General features: G+C 42.4%; 1 protein-coding gene across 2 annotated transcripts in view; it reads right to left on the reverse strand.

The window, feature by feature from the left end:
* The window catches only part of LOC122809219, a 633651-nt gene that overhangs the window by 153739 nt on the left and 461219 nt on the right, over positions 1-18693 (reverse strand). For both annotated transcript variants that reach the window (XM_044080532.1, XM_044080531.1), the window contains one exon: positions 4414-4543. In XM_044080532.1, the coding sequence (XP_043936467.1) occupies positions 4414-4543 (130 nt within the window). The remainder of the gene's footprint in view (positions 1-4413; positions 4544-18693) is intronic.

Genomic DNA, 18693 nt, shown 5'->3' on the forward strand with positions numbered 1-18693 from the left:
ATCAGTGGTGGTGGTGGAATATTTCCTTCTTGCCTTTGGTGCTCCTGCTGCAGTTGTTTTTGTAGAATGATATTGTGTAGGATAACACAGACTGTGATCATTTTGGCACAAGCACTGGGATCATGCTACACTGGGATAGTACTGCAGAGCCCCCCAATACATCTAGGTATTGAAACCATGACTTTGACAGCCTGAGCACAAGCTCTATGATATTTCTTGTTTGAGAGTGTGCCTCATTATAACATTCCTGTGTGTGTGTGTGTGTGTGTGTGTGTGTGTGTGTGTGTGTGTGTGTGTGTGTGTGTGTGTCTGTCTGTCTGTCTGATGGGAGTCACCAGCCATGGTTTGAGTACATATCCTGAATCCCCCAGTAAATGGCTTTGTGGGACATCACCCCTGGAAAACCTGTGGTAGAGCTGTGAGGTGTGCCAGATATGGTAGTTGTGATAACTGCAGGTGTTGCCAGCATGCATATTCAGGGTGAAGTCCCTAGCATTACATATGACCTGGCAGATAAGGGAGTGGATGCCCTTTCTATTGATATAAACCATTCCCTGTTCTCCAGGTGGTGCTTTGATCTCAATGTACATACAATCTATGGCACCTAAGACTTCAGGGAAGTGTGCTATGGAGTAGACATCCTGCATTGTTCTGACTCTGTCCTCAGGTGTACTGGGAAATATATGTAGTCACTGGCTGCTGTAGCATAGCATTCAGGAATTGATGTATGATTCTGGATGCTGATGCCTGTGACACCGGAAGCATGTCCCCTGTGGGTCATTGAAAAGTTCCGGTAGCTAATATTCTAAGTGATACACATATCATGGTCTCCACAGTTAATGGTTCCTCTCAGTTTGCCCTTGCTCTCAGGTGAGGACAACAGAGGTTGCAGAGTTCTTGGAGTGTGTCTCTATCCACCCTGTAGCTCCCTACTATTTCCACATCATGTAGACTATGAAAAGTTAAACGTGCTCTAAATACCCTTCTCCTCCTTGTCTGAGCTCTATCAGCAGCAGGAGCAGCATAGACTTGAGCCTGTTGCACAGACATGTGAAGAAGAGCAGCAGCAGCCCCAAACATTGTTTTCCTCTTTTAATTTCTCCAAGTCTTTTGAGTTTCTAATACCACGACGGGAATGGACCCAATTCCTAAGTCAAAGTACGATTAAAGTTCATGAAATTAGTATTGTTTCTGTCTTTGATGTCAGCCAGTAGTGCTCTTTGCAGCACACACAATGTGCCCAGTAATGACTCCTTCTGCAGCTCATATGGAGTTACATGTATTTGTAACATATCTAAATACGATTGTAGATTCTTTTTTATAAGACCTGTTGCTCCTACTACTATTGGAACTGTCTGGGTATCTTTCTTCCACATTGCTTTCGTTTCTGCCTGCAGATCCTGATATTTTATAACTTTGTGTCTCTCTGTACACAAGACACTGTAGTCACTGAGTGTGGCAATTTCAATGATCAATTCTACTCATGTCTTCTTTGCTTGGACTTCTATATCCAGCTTTCTAGCATCTGTCTTTTGAACTGTTGGTAATGGATGATCCCATGTGATGTAGACCTCTTCATTTTCTATGATGCATTGTGGCTCATGTTTCCAGTGTTTTTCGGCCACTTCAATACCATAATGTTTGCACAATCCCCAGTGCAACAGTCTCGACACATTATTATGCCTTTCAGTATACAGTCCTTCCGCCATTAGTATGTTGCAGCCAGCAACAAGGTGTGCAGCTGTTTCCAATTCAGTTTTACAAAACCTACATTTGTCTGTTTCTCCCATATGTTCAATGGACTTTATAAACCATGTATGCAGCCCACTATCTTGGGCCGCCAATATTAACCTTTCATCTCTTGGTTTGAATTTGCCTCTCCTTAACCATTCCTGTGCTCATTCCTGATCAACATGAGGTTCTTCCAGAAGCTTTCGATACTTGCAAATATATTTATGCTTTTTCCACATTTCTTGCCTTCTCATCTGATCCTTCACCTTATATTTTTTCTTTTGTTTTTTGGCACATTCAGTTGTTGCCTGATTTTTTTCCACTTCTGGTTTGATTTCCATTCCTGCTTGACACGGATAAGCTTCTGCTTGATTAAGAAGAGAAGTCATCTTAGATTTATTCTCCTCATGTTTCAAAACTGTTTGAGTCTTGTGAGGTCAGCAGATATGTGTGGAGTCCCACAATTGCAGATCTATACATATAATCAATTTCAAGGAGGCCCATCCCTCCTTCGGAACAGGGAATATATAATGTTGGTAGGCACTGATTTTTATAAAGCATTTGGTGAACATAAAGCATCCTTCTTGTTTTCTTAGCTAATCTATCCAACATGTTTTGTCAATCACTCCAAAACTGTAAGTTTGGACAGGAAGAGCAAATTGGTTTATAGCTTGGATTTTATTCCTAGATATCAGTGCGGTTTTCAGGATTAATTTAAGTCTTCTGAAGTATTCCTTACTAAGTTTTATTTGCATTTCTTCATGTTTTATTGTTGATCCTTCATCAATTCCCAAATATTTATACACTCCCTCTTGCTCAAGTACTTTTATATCACATTCTTGCCCCAAACTGATGTTTTCCTGGTGTTGCAGTTTTCCTGCTTTAAAGGTTGCTTTTGTACATTTATCAAGACAAAATGACATTCTTATATCATCTGAAAAAGTTTTGACAGCTTGCAGTTGTACTTTCAGTTCCTCATCTAATGAGCTATACAGGTTTAAATCATCGATAAAGAGAAGGTGAGAAGTCTTTACACTCTGATGTTTTCTAGGAGCCAGAATATAGCCACGGCCTAAGCTGTTGAGTAAACAGCTTAATGGATTAAGGGTAAGACAGAATAGTAACAGTGACAGAGAGTCACCCTGGAATAGTCCCCTTTGAATTTTTATCCCTGGGATAACAATTTGTCCTTTATCATGGCTTAATTGCAAAGTGGTCTACCACTGTTTCATGGTCACAGTAATGTAATCAATCAGTATGGGGTGTATCTTATACATTTTAAGCACTCTTTTATCCATGAATGAGAGATACTATCAAATTCTTTTTTGTAGTTAATCCATGCCATACTTAGATTCCATCCCTTTTTAGAGTTCTCCACTATGACTTTATTTAACAAATTATTTTTTTGTTCAATATGACTTTCTTGTATTGCACTTTTGTTCTACTGCCATAATTGAATGTTCTTCTAAATGACTATAAACTCTGTCAGCATCAATTCCTGTGTATAGTTTATACACTCACAAATTATTGTTGTATTGTTGTTTTCCTTCAGTGTAGTTTTACTGGTTTTGGAGTACAAGGCAAAAGGCTACATTAAATGTACATGATTGCTTTATAGCTTGTTGAATAGCTCCTCCATCTTGGATTGGTTGATTAGCATACAGTTCAGCTGCTTATGCAGCATGCCACAATGTTTACTGTGTTTTCACAGCTAATTACTAAATACAAATAAGCAGACTATCACAACACGCTCACAGTTTTAGTGAGCAGTGTAGAGTTTATTGAATCCTGCCCTCTGTGCATGCTTGACACTAAAGATGCTCACATTGCTATAATCTTATGTGAGTAGGAGCGAGTGTACTGCAGAAATCTGTTGGTTAACTTTTTAAGCAGTAATAACAGACATACGGATATTACCTTGAGTCTCTCCTGGAAAGATAGAGCTTGCCTAATGTGACTAACCTGGTCAGCAAATGGTAAATAAATACACAAGCAAATAAATAAATGAATAAATAAAACAAATACCTTTATTTAAAAATAGCCAGCACTTATTGTAATTTAATTAATGATGCATAAAGTACAGACTATTTAGATACTGTTTTCTATTTAGTAGCTGCTTTAATTACAGAAGTAGCTTCTTTGTTCTGTTTAGTAGCTGCTTTTGTCATTAAATAATCAAAAAAGCTTTGCGCATTTCTGCTGTACTCTGCATACTGTACATGGATGAGATTTTTATGAAGTTAGTAAGCCTGCCATGTTTACTGGATGAATAAGCAGGTTGTGAATCTTTAATGGCCTGTTTTTTAGAAAGCACTAACTAGGTAGACTTGAATTAATTCTGTATACTTAGAATAAAATATGAAACATAAGCCACAATCCTGATATTTTGTTAATCGATGTTTAAATTAAGTACTCATGGTGGATCCTCATTTCACATAAATGAATCTGTAAAGACATTCTTTCTTCTTCTATTCCAAATTCTGTTTCTTACTTCTTAGCTAAATTATTTCCCTTGAAGATTTTAGGAGTAAGCATGAGTTACATTGCATTATATGGCATTAACTTAGTGAAATAAATACATTTGTTGAGGTGTAGAACAATACAAAAAGCTATAGCTGTCTGTTAGTGAAAGCATAATGTCTGCACTGTTCTTGGTATGAAAGAATTCATCAGCTAACTTACCAGCAAATAACACTTGTTATAATCAGCAGCAACATGAAAATGCACACGACTACAACAATGATAGGTATTATGGGATTTGGTGTATTACTGGGAGTAGTCGTGATGGATTCATCTCGAACAGTTGTAGCCGCTATGAGTAAAAATGCAGAAGAAGAATGAAAATTTAGTATGCATTAACATGCAAACTATGTGGTACAAACAATGTGTAATTTTCATATTTTTTTATTTTAATTATTTGTTTGATGATTGAGTTAGTGAACTAGATAAATCCAAGCTAAAGACAAAAATGACATCCTGCAAAACAGACAGATCTAATTTGGAAACATAGTAAACAGCGTATACTAAGGCTACAGCAACATCAAATAATGACAGTTAATGAAATCATTAAACAGAACAACAGACTAAAGAAAACTAGCTAACAGACATTTATTCATAAGAATGCACTTCTCAGATTACTTTACAGACTGGCTTCAAAAATAAAATATAACTTATTCACAAAACTATGGGGGAAATTTAATAAAGCCTGCACCTATTTTTTTTTTTTTTTTTGTTACTGTGCAGGCATCATGCCACGCTGCTTACACAGACACAAGCAGTTTTAGATTCAGTAAGCACTGCTGAGTGGGGAGCATGCGTGTGCCAACATGGAAAGTTTCATGGCATGTGACTCATCTCATAAGCAGGTGAATCTCATGGAAATGAGGCAGGTAGAGCAATCCAGCAAGCAGACAGGCATAACTTCAGACCCTGTGTCAGTGTCTATAGTGTACACATAAAAATTCCATGTACAGGAGTGTAAACAGACAAAAGGAGGCTGTAAAAATGTACATATATGGACAGAAAAGGCATACTACATACAGATATGAGTGAAACTATCCTCCCGTGTGTCTGAAAAATTAAAAGAAATAAGTTAAATTATTATTTTTTTAATAATCAGGGCATGTTTGTGCAGCACCCCTCAGTGCACAAACATACTTTATAGTAACATTTTAAAAATTTGGAAAAAAATTAATATTATGTGATAGAAATGTATTACAGGACCTTGCGTAGATTCCCTCCAATGGTGCATTGGTGCTGTTGCTAATGTGGTAGGGCTATGAAGTGTGTAGTTTCCAGGCTGTGAGTAAGGGTACCTATGCAAATGAGGTGGAGTTACTGAATAGCATAGCGGAGTAATCATGTTCACATATCCCCTTCATGTAGGCTTAGACCCATGTTGGTGTTTATACAGGATGTAGCTGACATGAGGGGAGGGTGTTTTCACTGACTGCTAAGCTTATTTCAGCCTAGCTGCACCTGTTTGTGAGGTGCACCACCTGGCTGAGCATGTCCTTTCAGGGCAGGGTATGTCCACTTACTTTTAAACTTTGTTTATCTCTGGAGCAGTGTTTGCATGGTGCACTGCCATGCTAAGCGTGTAAGTCTGGAGGTGTATCCATTGTGCTTGCACAGCTCGCCACTGTGCTGAGTGCATCTAAAAATCCAATGACATATTAATTAGTTCTGACCCTTGTTTAAGTTAAAGTAGGGCCATTAATGATGTTAATTATATGCTAGGCAGGTGGAATGCATCATAGTTAGCCAATCATATATTCTGCTCCTACAGCAGACTCTGTAAAGTATGCATACACCCTACAATCTGATTTTTCCCCAATAATGTAGACCATTGAAGTGACACTTGGGAATTTTAACTGAGAGAATGCTAGGGGCTGCTGATCTGCTACCTCTGTCTGTGCTAGATGATGAAGTCAGTGCTGCTGCTTCTGTTGACAATAGACCTAGGCAGAGAAGGAGAAGAGTGTTCAGGCCCAGTGTAGCCTTTCAGGAGCTACATGACCTGGTGATTGTAGAGTGCTACAGGGTGGACAGAGACATACTACAAGAACTCCCTGAGCTCTGGCGTCCTCAACTCAGACCCAAAGCCAACATCAAGGAACCCATTCCAGTGGAAACAAAGGTATGTGTAGCCCTTAGGATACTAGCTACAGGTAATTTCCAAAGACCAAATGGGGACATGATGGGGATCTCACAGGCATCAGCATCCAAGGTACTCCACCAGTTCCTGAATGCCATGCTACCACATGCCAGTGAGAACATTTCTTTTCCCCTCAACCCTGAGGTGAGGGCCAGAAATATGCAGCACTTCTACCATGTAGCACACTACCTTGAGGTACTGGGTGTCATAAATTGCATTCATATACATACACATCAAGGCACCACCCGGTGAGGAGGGTAGAATCTATGCCAACCATAAGGGGTATGCTTGCATCAACTGCCAGGTCATGTGCAATGCCCAGGGAATTATCCTGAATGTGTGTGTTGGCAGCCCTGGCAGATATCACGACTCCCCTATCTGGCATTCATGAAACATCACAGCTGTACCAGATGTTTGCTGGGGGGCATCCCACATGGGGGATGCTGGCTACACACTGGAACCATGGATGATGACACCCATCAGAAATGCACACACACCCACAGAAGAATGCCATAATGAGGCACACGCACAAACTAGGAACATCATAGAGCATGTGTTTGGGCTTCTGAAGTCACGGTTCTGGTGCCTCGATATAGCCAGCGGAGCACTGCAGTACTCTCCAGCCACATGTGCATATATGTTGACAGTATGTGCCATGTTACACAATATGATCCTGCCGAAACAGCTGCAGCAGGATCAGAAAAAGGAAGGGATACACACACACCCCCACCAGTGCCTAGGCCACCACCACCATACTCATAGGAGGAGTCAGAGGCAGAACCCCCCCCTGATGATGTTCATGTAGGCAGATGTATGCATGCCCAGGCTTTGGCTAAGAGACAAATGCATAGCACATTCAGTGACAACCTAGGGCCCTAGGGACTGACACCATACTCCTACTCACATACATATATTAAAATTGTTGATGTCAGGCAACCCACACACCCTGTACCTATCCATGTATTGACTGTGTACTGCTTGCATCAGACAGAGTCATCCCTGAGCTTCAGTTCTGTCAACTGCTGCATTTGCAAGGTAAGTCTCTAACCTATACGCTACTTGTAATGATTACTATAATATGGTATCATATGTTTGAATCTGCTGCATTTATGCAAGGAAATATAGTGGCCTATTTGGACAGAAGCAACATCCACATGGGACTACAGATACCCAGTCGACTTCTATGTATTCCTTAATATTCAATAGTCCTCATGGTTGGAATATTCACTACCTCAGTCAAGGGAGATGTTAAACAGTGGGGTCACATGATATTTGGACTACTGTCTATCCCAGCAGATCATGTGCTATTGTTCCCCCACTCCCAACACAGCAGTGTTCCCGTCTAACTGCTTTAACAGTAAGTCATCAATGGTATATTAGCAGTCCCAGGCAATTTCAGGGCAGTAACACAGAACTCGATTACACATTGTATGTCTCACTTAACCCAGGAATAACAATGTACATATTTATGCTGTTGATTATGTTATGAATGACTGCTTTTTGTCTGGCAGCTTGTGTGGCTCAGTGGACTAGGGAAGTTAGCACTGGTGATGGTGTTGATAGTTCTAATCTGGAAGTAGGCACATTTTTTGCAAGTGGAGTATTATTATGTTGGTGTTTTCACAGACTGGCAGTCTGCGTGTGGTGTAACATTATGAACCTCTGTCACATATTAATTACATCAGACAGTTGGGGAATGCAGTGGCCAATTTGAGTGACGTGCAGTACTGCAGAAACAGGGACAGATGTAATTGTCTGTAACACACAAAATCCCAGACTGGAGTACAGATAGGTGTGGGCTGGAGTCACTTTATAAGCACTGACAGTCCCACCGTGCATGCCCATACACTTAGTTAAAATGAGCGCAATTCTGTTGCCCCTTCATCAAAATGACCTGTTACGTATACATATGTCTAAACATACAGACATATACATGTACATATCCATCTGTCACTATCTTTTTCTCACATAAATAGTATATCTATCTCTATGTAATTTTGAACAGATGTATATATATATATATATATATATATATATATATATATATATATATATATATGATACATCTCTGTCTCTCCCCATACAATGGATAAAAAAGTGTGCACACCCCTGTTAAATGCCAGGTTTTTGTGATATAAAAAAATGAGACCACAATAAGTCATTTCAAAATTTTTCCCACCTGTAATGTGACCTATAACCTGTACAATTCAAATGAAAAACAAACAAATCAGTTAGGGAAAAATATAAAAAATAAAAAATGTACAATAAGCTGGTTGCATAAGTATGAACACCCTTAAAGTAATACTTTGTTGAAGCACCTTTTTGTACCTCCATATTAGGGGGTGCACCCTCACTCCACTGTAACACAGCAATGTCCACCTGTTGTTGTACAGCCTGCTAATGGCAGTTGTCCATCAGTCAGGTTTTCTGTGCCATGAGGAGCCTGTGTCCTTCCTGTCACGTACAGCCAAGTTCATACAGTTGTAATGCTGCTGCCATAATGCATAGGTGTATAGCTCTGCATACTTGCCTGTCCCATCTGAGGGGGAAGGTGCCGTCAAGCTATGTCAACCATTCCACAGTAGGTAATAAATGGCTTTCTTAACATATATGTCTGCACTGTCTGCAGGGGGGTTGTGTTGGTAGTTCTAAGAAGACTGATCTGTGGTCAGATCCCACCAGGGAGGACCTCACATTGACATTGGTGGGGGGGGGTTGTAGTGATCACCCATATTGGTAAACACATGATGCAATACATTGGTTCCCTGTGTGGGGATGTCATGGCAGTGCTCCAGGGCATTGTAGGTAAGGACCTAGACTAACCTTTGGGCAAGTGATCTGCAGCATGACTAAGCAACACAGATGGTAGTCATGTAATGCCATCCCAAACCATGGTGTAATGATATATCTTGATAAACACACATATATACAAATGCACACAATGGATGTTTGGCTTCATGGAGCTGCTTCTATAGCTGGCTATTGCTTCATTATGTGCCCATCCAGTACTGAAAGGTACCTGAATTGTCTCCGGGAAGTCACAGTGTTTCACAACATCTGGATGTGTATCTATCCTTAATGAGTATGTATACACCACCTGCATCACCTACACCACTGTCAAGTTGAGGTCTGAATATGTGGATGGATGTAGTCTGGTATGGCAGGGGGTGCTGTACAAAACCTTGCACTAGATGTCCTTGACTACACACATGTCTACATAATCCAGGGAGGGGACACCTTCCACTTAGTGGGGTGCAGTGGTGCCATGCCCATTGTGTAGCAGCATAACCATGATGTTGTATACAGATGGTGTTCTCATTGCCAACTTTACTCTTAACAGTCCATCTAAGATGTATTGTGGGAGTGTCAGCAGCCTTAGCCAGTATGCCACATCCCCGGGGTGAGAGATGAAGACCATTACTGGCATGCCATTGATGTCTGTTGAGTAAGGCACCCCAGGCAGACATGTAGTACATCCCCTTACAATGACACCACATGCTAAGGCAATTATTGCCTACCATTAATGTCCGTGTGTATGGAGCCATCATCCTCTGTGAGGGTCAACTGCAGCTGAGAGCTATGTGCATACCTGTGAGAGACACAGACTGGATAAGCTCAGTCATGTGTCTGCATACAGGTTGGTAGCATATGTTGTCAGTGGTATAAACTGATATTCTGTGATTTGCAGCAATGTGTGCTAAGGCCTATTGTGTCAACCCACAGACAGCTGTCTGTGATATTTCCAATATGTAGCCACTTCACACAGACATCAGTGTGTCTCATGAGGAAATCACATATGACTAAGAGGTGTGAAGTTGTGTTTTGCCTCGGGTGATTAACCAGATCATGCCTACCAACTGTAACCGGCAGAGCCCATTGACTGTTACAGTATACAATGAATGAAGGAAATATGTTTCACTCCACCAACTATGGTCTGACAAGGTGTTTGACAATATTAGGCTAGCAGGCCTTGCTGGAAACTGTGCACATTATATACAGAGGGTTATGTCAGTTTGTGGATAGGTGCGTGTCTGACAGTTATAATCTGCAAAGATAGCATTGGGAAACCTAGGCTGCAATGATGCCAGTCACCAGTGGAGTTCACTATTCTTCATTATTCCTGTACCCCTTCTAGCCATTTCTTCTCTGCAGTCACAGTCACTGTCAGTGTGACTGACTACATTAGCAGGTGATGCATATTAGGAGTTATCACCAAATCTCACACAGAACCAACAATTATCCAGGTTGGCCTATGACACACATTCAGTTGTTGTCTGAGCCACAGAATAAATGCCAATGACTGCACAATACCATCCTTTGGGAAGTCATCTTCCCCTTGAAAATATTGTAGTGTCCACAAACCACACACAGTTAAGCCATTACTCATGAAGTTATGGACAACAGAGAGTAATGTAACCTTTGACTTTCACTGGTCTGTAAGATGTAGGGATGCATTCACTGCTGTGCAACCTATGCAGATAGATATGAGATGGACATCCCAGACTGTCACTGCTATACTGAATGTGGCAAACATCACACCTATCATTGCGAGCAGTGGTACCCTTGCTATGTCACTAAACATGCATATTGTGCAAATGCAGCAACCACATAAGTTCCAAGGTACACCAGTACACAGTGTAGATAACATGTCCAATGCAGTCTGTGTCAAGACATGTATATGGCTCCATACAGGGAGGTGTCAGATCCCACTGTGTACCTCTTGCATATCCATGACAGGACTAACACATGTCTCACCTGTTCTACACATGTACAACATCACTGTGGTATACATAGTACATGCTGGAGAGACAGGTATGTAACACAGACAGTATACCTTACATGAATCAGGCCCCCCATGCATGTGAAGCACACATCTACTGTGATACACATCATGTTCAGGTTACACAATGGGATGCAGAACATGACAATCATAAATGGTGCCAGACAACTGTCTGTACTGGATACAGTATATTTGTAGATGGGTCATCTCCATCACCATAGCTGGTAGATGTGTTAGTTCCCCAAACCCTAGTGACACTTATCAAGGGTAGCAGACCTTTTTTACAGATTAGGGATGCAGGAGTACGCTGAATGACAGCATTGTCCTTGCTAGCCTGTTATACACATATGAACCTATGGAGCCATGCACCTATACTGTTGTACCTTGCTGAAGATATATTTCTACTGTGCTGACATGCCATCATGTGCTGCTTTATTGCTGCTGTGCATCCACAGATTATCCTAACAGATTCCTGAAACAGAAACATAAACAGGTCTATGACACACCTGTGATTGTGTAAGTATACAACCATTACAACATCATACAACATAAGGTACACAAAAGCATGTGGCGTACTCATGACAAATACTAGCATACAGTATCTGTCAGTAACCACTACAAGTGGCATGGCAAAACACTGCATTACACAAGTACATGTTAACAAATATAGTCACCCTATGCATCAAACAAATAGCTTAATTTACTTGCATCAATGGCAAGGATGACAGGGATGTGGCACATGTATCATCACTTGCACAGGGTGTTGTATGGGGGTGCACGAGGCCTATGCTGACCCAAATGATAGACAGCATGTGTGTGAGTTGGGAAGGGAAGCAGGTAAGATGGACCATGGAAAGGTGACGTGTGTGTCTGTAGGTTCATAGGTTCATAGGTAGGTACTAGGCTATCAGCTCAAGGGCCTAAGTAAGCCTAGCCAACAAGGTTCTCTGGCTGATACCACCCAATTAAGTTAATTTCCTGTGCCCCTGTCGAGAAGAGCCACAGAAGTGATCCCCGGGGTGTATTTCCTATTTCCCATCCACTCATCAACATTTTTCTTGATGAGTGCTAATGAGGAACTTTGCTTGACATAGATGGGTAGCTTGTTCCAGAGTATAGAAAGTCTCTGGGGCAGGAATCTATTCCTCCAGCATGTCCTGTTTATTGTTGTGACAAGGTTTATGTCCCTAAAGCATGTAGGGATTGGGATTTCTTTAGGTGTAGCATGTCCAACAGCTCTGGGTTTAACATAGCTTTATATGTTAGGCAGAAATCTCCTCAGAGTAGGCAATATGCTACAGAGTAAAGCTGGAGTTTTTTGAGACAGTCAGTGTAGGGCATCTGTTTGAGGCCAGAAATCCTTTTTGTGAGGTACTTATGTGGCCTTTCCAGCTGCTGCAGATGTCTTGTGAGGTACATTCCAAAAGGGGTGTTGTACTCTATAATGGGTCTAATGAGCGCAGAGTAGAGGGGAACAATGACCACTTTTTTCCTGGATGAGAACCCTTTTGTGATGTGTGCCACAGAGAAGGATTTCCTGACTACTGTGGTGATGTGATTATCAAAGGAAAGACTACTACCCACCTGGTTCCCAAGGTCTCTTATCACACATTAGGAGTTAAGTAGACTGCTGTTTATGTGGTAGTTCATGGGTACAATTTTTTTACCAAAGGGGATGACAATGCACTTTTTGGCATTGAGCTTGAGGCCATGCCTCTGACACCAGGCATCTGTCTCTGTGAGGCCCTTCTGTAGGATGTCCACATCATTTGGGGACTCAACTATGGCTCCTAGTTTGTAGTCATCTGCAAACTTCATTAGCCAGAGGCCTTCTGTGTTAGCCTGTACTTCAGAGACGTAGATACCAAACAGGAGAGGTCCCAAGACTGAACCCTGTGGTACTCCACTTGTCACTGGTTTGAAGTCAGATTTGTAGTCTGCAACATTTGCCGTGTGGGTTCTACCAGTGAGCCAGTTAGCAACCCATCTTGTGGCGTAGGGATTTATACCTAGTTTAGTGAATTTAGCTATAATTCCAGAATGGGGGATGGTGTCAATAGCCTTGGTGAGGTCAAGATAAGCTGTGTGAACCACCTTATTCTCATCTAAGGCTTTGGTGACTGTCTCAAAGAAGTCAATCAGGTTCAGAAGGCATGATCTGCCTTTCACAAACCCGAACTGAGTGGGGTCCAGAGTTTGGAGGTTACCAATGTCTTTGTTTATGAGTTCCATGATGATACGTTCCATGGCCTTGCAGACCAAGTTCGTCAGGCTAATAGGGTGATAGTTCCCAGGATCAGTGGTGGCACCCCCTTTGTGAAGTGGGATAACTGTTGCTGTACACCATTCAGTGGGCACAAAGTCTGATGTGACAATACGATTGAACATGGTGCTTAGGTGGGGAGCTAGTTCGTTCTAAAGTTTGTGTAAAACGCAGCCTGGGATGTTGTCTCGTCCCATGGATCCTGTGTTTTTGGTTTTAGAGAGTACAGCTTTTACCTGCATAGATGTGATTACAGGGACTCTACATTCTTTCTGTATATATATATGGGCCATTTAGGGGGTGAGAGGGGGGTAAAGTTAGCACTGAACCTATCTGCCAGGATGTTGGTAATATCAGTTGGCTCTGTAATTTTCATGCCATTGTGCTGTAACTCAGATCAGATTTGGGCATTGCCACTGAGATTCTTGACATAGCTATAGAATGTTTTGTGGTTGCCCTTAGAATCAGTGGCAACTTTGTTTTCATAGCTAGCTTTGGTGGATCTTATAAAGGATCGCAACTTCTTACTGAGGCTGACCAGGGAGCTCCTCCACTCATGGGATTTTACTCTCTTTTGCAACAGTTTCTTCCTTCTCTTGTAGAGTTTGTTTATGGCAGGGGACCACCAGATTGGCATCCTTTTTTTGGAAGATAGCATCTTGGTTCTGTTTGGGATAGCACAATCCATGCACTCATGTAAGTGGTTATAGAGTGCATTTGTGTAGGATTCAGCAGTCGTAACTGTATTGTCCATCTGCATGGGTATCATGAAGTTCACCACTTCTGTTTTAAGAAGCATGAAGTTGGCTTTGGAGAAATTTTTTACCGTGGTTTCCTTAATGGTGGGTGGGGGCGGGATGCAGATATAAAGGGTGATTAGCTTATGGTCGGATCTGACCAAGGAGGAGTTGACTTCAGGTGTGGAACACTGGTCACTCATGTTTGTAATGACTAGGTCTAGGATATTGTTGCCCCTGGTGGAGGTGTGGATAAGTTGATCCAGGGCACTGGAATTTATGAATTCCAGAAAGCGTTGATCGAAGGAGTTGGTACATGAGTAGTTTTCCCATTTAATGGTGGGGTTGAAATTGCCCATTATTAGGGTGTTTGGTTGAACCCTAATATTTTCCAATATATCAAGAAAACAGGAGTGGGAATCCTGGTGCATGGTGGAGGATCTGTAGCAAGCTACAATTTGGAATACAGTTTTGCCCAGAGTTAGTTGCACTTGGATGACCTTGGATGCATTATGCTGCGCAACTAGCCTGGAGGTGTGAATATGGACACACCTCCACATTTGATGTTCTGGTCCAGGTTAGATGGCCGAAACGTGTGCTATGAGTTATAGCCTGGTAATGCAGGGGTGCTCTCTAGAGCCTTGAACCAGGTCTCAGTCACTGCACAGATATTGATGTTCCCCATTTTAAGGAGTGCCACGAGTGAGTGCATTTTGAGATTTAGACTTCTAGCATTGAGTAGCATTACCCTCAGTTTTTTTTTTGCTGTTTTCTTGTTCCTGTTACAGTGGTGAATTTGTCATTTGAACCTTGCCTAAAAAAGGCACTATATGGGCAGCAAGACCCTTAGCCAATATCTGGAATCCCAGAGGTGACAGGTGCAAGCCATCTCTGGCAAAGCATCATGGTCTTTCGACCATGTCGTCCCAGGCAGACAGATACTGGATCCCCTTAGAATGACACCAGAAGCTAAGCCATTTGTTGAAGTCAATCATTTTATCCTTGTACTGTGGTATCATTCAGGGTGATGGCAGGATGCTACTCAGGGCTAGGGTCATACCTGCCTGGGCTACAAGATCGGAGAACTCTTCCATGTCTCTTTTCATGTAGTCCAAGAAGGTACGTCTCAGGTCATTCACACCAACATGGACAATGTGCAGGTGATTTGCATTTAACAGTGGTGTGTGTGTGTGTGTGTGTGTGTGTGTGTGTGTGTGTGTGTGTGTGTGTGTGTGTGTGTGTGTGTGTGTGTGTACAAGCTCAGTGCTAGCCCTGACAGCTGTGACAGCTGTGGACTGTACATGGTAGAGCTGACAGTTCACTGTCTCCAGCCCTGAACACGGGAACTGGCTCTGCTAGGAGTTGCACTGGCACCTCCATGCTCAAGGTCAGAAGTGATGCTAGTACCTAACAATGACTGCTGTTTGCTGGGACCATGTCCTTCACGGGAATGCCCAGGACCATGAGCCCATGGCCTGCCACATTTTAGTGTGGACAGCACACTCTACTCTGTAACACTGGATGTACTGCTACTACAGGAGTGTGATTGTGCATGGCCACATGGACTCTCAACAGATGTGGTTGCTGACCTACTTTCCTGAGTCAGATGCTCAACTCCAACCACATGTTCCAGCATAGACACTGTGCATTGCAAGACAGACACTGTCTCAGCCCACCTTCTGTCCACTCCATCGGTGAACTGATCCAGGGTGTCCCCAATGCAGTGGAGGCAGTCCTGGATGTCAGACTGTGCTGCATCCATAACCCTAAGCATACGTCTGGAGTTCTGTTCAGACTATGCCTGTGCCTCCATGATGACCCGAAAGATGTGCCGAGTGACCCCGTAATGTGACACGTGCAACAGGTGGTGGACAGACAGCAGGCCTCCTACAAGCACCCCTATCAATCTGCCTGTGCGGATCTTCACCAGCTCTCTGGCTATGGCCAATGTCTACACTCACTGGAGCCATAATTGCCACACTTTCCTGTTCAATGTCCCCACCCTTTGACTGTTCAATATCTGTGGCCTACGGGGACTAGGTATGTGTGGGCATACTGACTGTGTGCATTGACAAGGAGGGCAGAAGAGGGATGGCATCCTCTGGGGCAGATTCAGTCCCTGAAACCCCCCAACTGTGCCTCACTGTGGCCATCATCATTATCAGAGTCTGAGGATACACTTGTTTTAGGGAACAGACACCAACTCCCACCGATCACCTGTGATAAGAAAGGAAAAAGCAGTACATTAATATCTGCACTATTATGCTCTGCAGTACTATGCTGTGATATATGTAAGGCTGCATACACTGTCATCACTATGACAGACCTGTTGAAAACCCAACCTCATATATTAGGACATGAGGACAGTACTCTTCCCACTAACAGCTGTACTTAATTATAAATGAAATCTCTTTACACTGCAATCTCATCGGCAAAAGTAAGGTACACTGTTAACATTTGTGTAGAGTCGGCACACTTGACACATATGACACTCTGTAATGTCCTGACAATACTGTCACATCTATCAGTGTGGTCACACCAACAAGGCTTAGGAAGAGTCTAACGTGTACAGTCAGAAAATATGTGTGCGCTTGGCAATCATGCTGACAGTACAGCAATGCAGGGAGCAGACCTGGGATGACAGTCTTTGGATTACATTGCTGTAAACGTACATCTATAACAAAACAGTGTCATGCTTACCAGGAGCAGGACCTCAGGCTTGTCTGATACCTGATGGAGCTGTGAAAAGTTGAGGGAGAGGTAATGTCAGTACCACCGCACATGTACACTAGTTACTGCGTTGTTATATTGGTGAAAATCTGAGCATGACAGTCGAACTTCAGTTAAGCCCTTCTACCCTCCCAAAGCAGACAGACCTGAGAACCATATAAGACTATGGATGCACTGAATGCTACAGTATTGCAGTGAAGATTAGACTAAGCTTACCTGCACACTCCTCTGCCATGGAAACTATGGCACTCACATATATGATGTAGGGTGAGATGGATGCCTGGGAGCTGTCGTGTGTGCCTACATTTGCCAGGAATTCTTCAGTGGCTGATAGTGGTTGTTCCAATGCAGGCCCTCCACTGGTGGCACCATGATCCCTGGCTACATCTGCTGCTCTTTTGCATGTGGTATTGATCATGTCCATTGCACGGTATTGACCCTGCTGATATGTCCTGCTCTGATGACCTGTGGCATTCACATCACAGACAAGGTGAGCCCACAGTGCCTCCTGCTGTTCCCTGTTGTGCCTCCCCCTGGAGAGTAGGAGTTCATGATTTTGATGGAGGCCTTCATGTTGCACAGTGTCTTGCATACATGTTTCCTGAAAGAGAGCAATGTGGGAACATATGTCAGGATTACATACATGGAAGAATACTATGTAGAGATACAGCAAGGACAGAATGGCTGGCAATATCCACTGCTTGATCACACATGTCATATTCCATAGCATGCAAACATACTAAGCATCTGGATACAATTAGGATACTAGCAATAGTCAGGTATTCCTGTGTGTGCCATGACAGATACTGCTGTATGATCCTATAGCCAACACTGGATTCTATTGTAGTGTGTCCCCATGGGGCACCTTCCCTGATAATTATGTCAAAACAACTGTGCCAAACAAATAGCAGTGTGCTATTACAACCACTATAAAGGGAGAGTCCCATGAGCCAGTGTGCCACATTGACAATATACATTTCACCCTTTATGTATTGCACATCCTCTGTATGTGTATGAAATCTGGAGATCATTGACATGTCATTGTCACAGTTCTAAGAAAGGCTTAATGCTGTAATCCCTATTCCCCATAAGTATATTCACATATCTGCATCCTGATGTAAACAAAATGGTTACATACCTGATGGTGTGCATTACTTCTCTGCTATGTGCTGATAGTTAATATTTTATATTGCCTCTTAACCAGTCTGTGGTTTTGAAATGCTAATTGCAGCCAACACAGCTGATATGCACTATCATCAGCCAATCACATGCAATCACTGTACAATATATAAGGCCTTCATATAGTTTAGGGGCCCTTTCTGATATGTTGTGCTGGACATTACTGGGGTAAGGAGACTACATCATCACAGAGGGTAGGTCTGTAGTCTGCTGCAGGTAATAGGCATAGGCAGAGAGTGTGATCACTTTGTATGACAACAAGCTGTAGGAGTAACTGTGGGAGCTGTGTCATCCTTCTTGTAGAGGCAGAGCCAGTGTGAGGGTACCCTTTCCAGTCCAATTAAGGCATGTGATTAAGATAAGTATGTTAGGCAATGGTATCACTAACTAGAGTATTAGGCCACATGTTTGTTGTGTCCTTGAGCAACATGGGGGATAAATATAGGAATATGTCCACCATTTTGGAAACTGTCAAGACCATGTGTTACAGTCTGGTAGTAATTTGGAGCTTGTATGAGGGCACTCCTTTTTACAAGCAGGGAGTTCAAACGTGTATGTTAATTGTGCAGTTATGAGTTTGAAAGGATTGTGTGGTGCACTCTGATATTAGTGGCCG

This window comes from Protopterus annectens, chromosome 8.part0 (genome assembly GCF_019279795.1).
Source record: "Protopterus annectens isolate FY-2018-M chromosome 8.part0, PAN1.0, whole genome shotgun sequence".
Taxonomy (NCBI): domain Eukaryota; kingdom Metazoa; phylum Chordata; order Ceratodontiformes; family Protopteridae; genus Protopterus; species Protopterus annectens.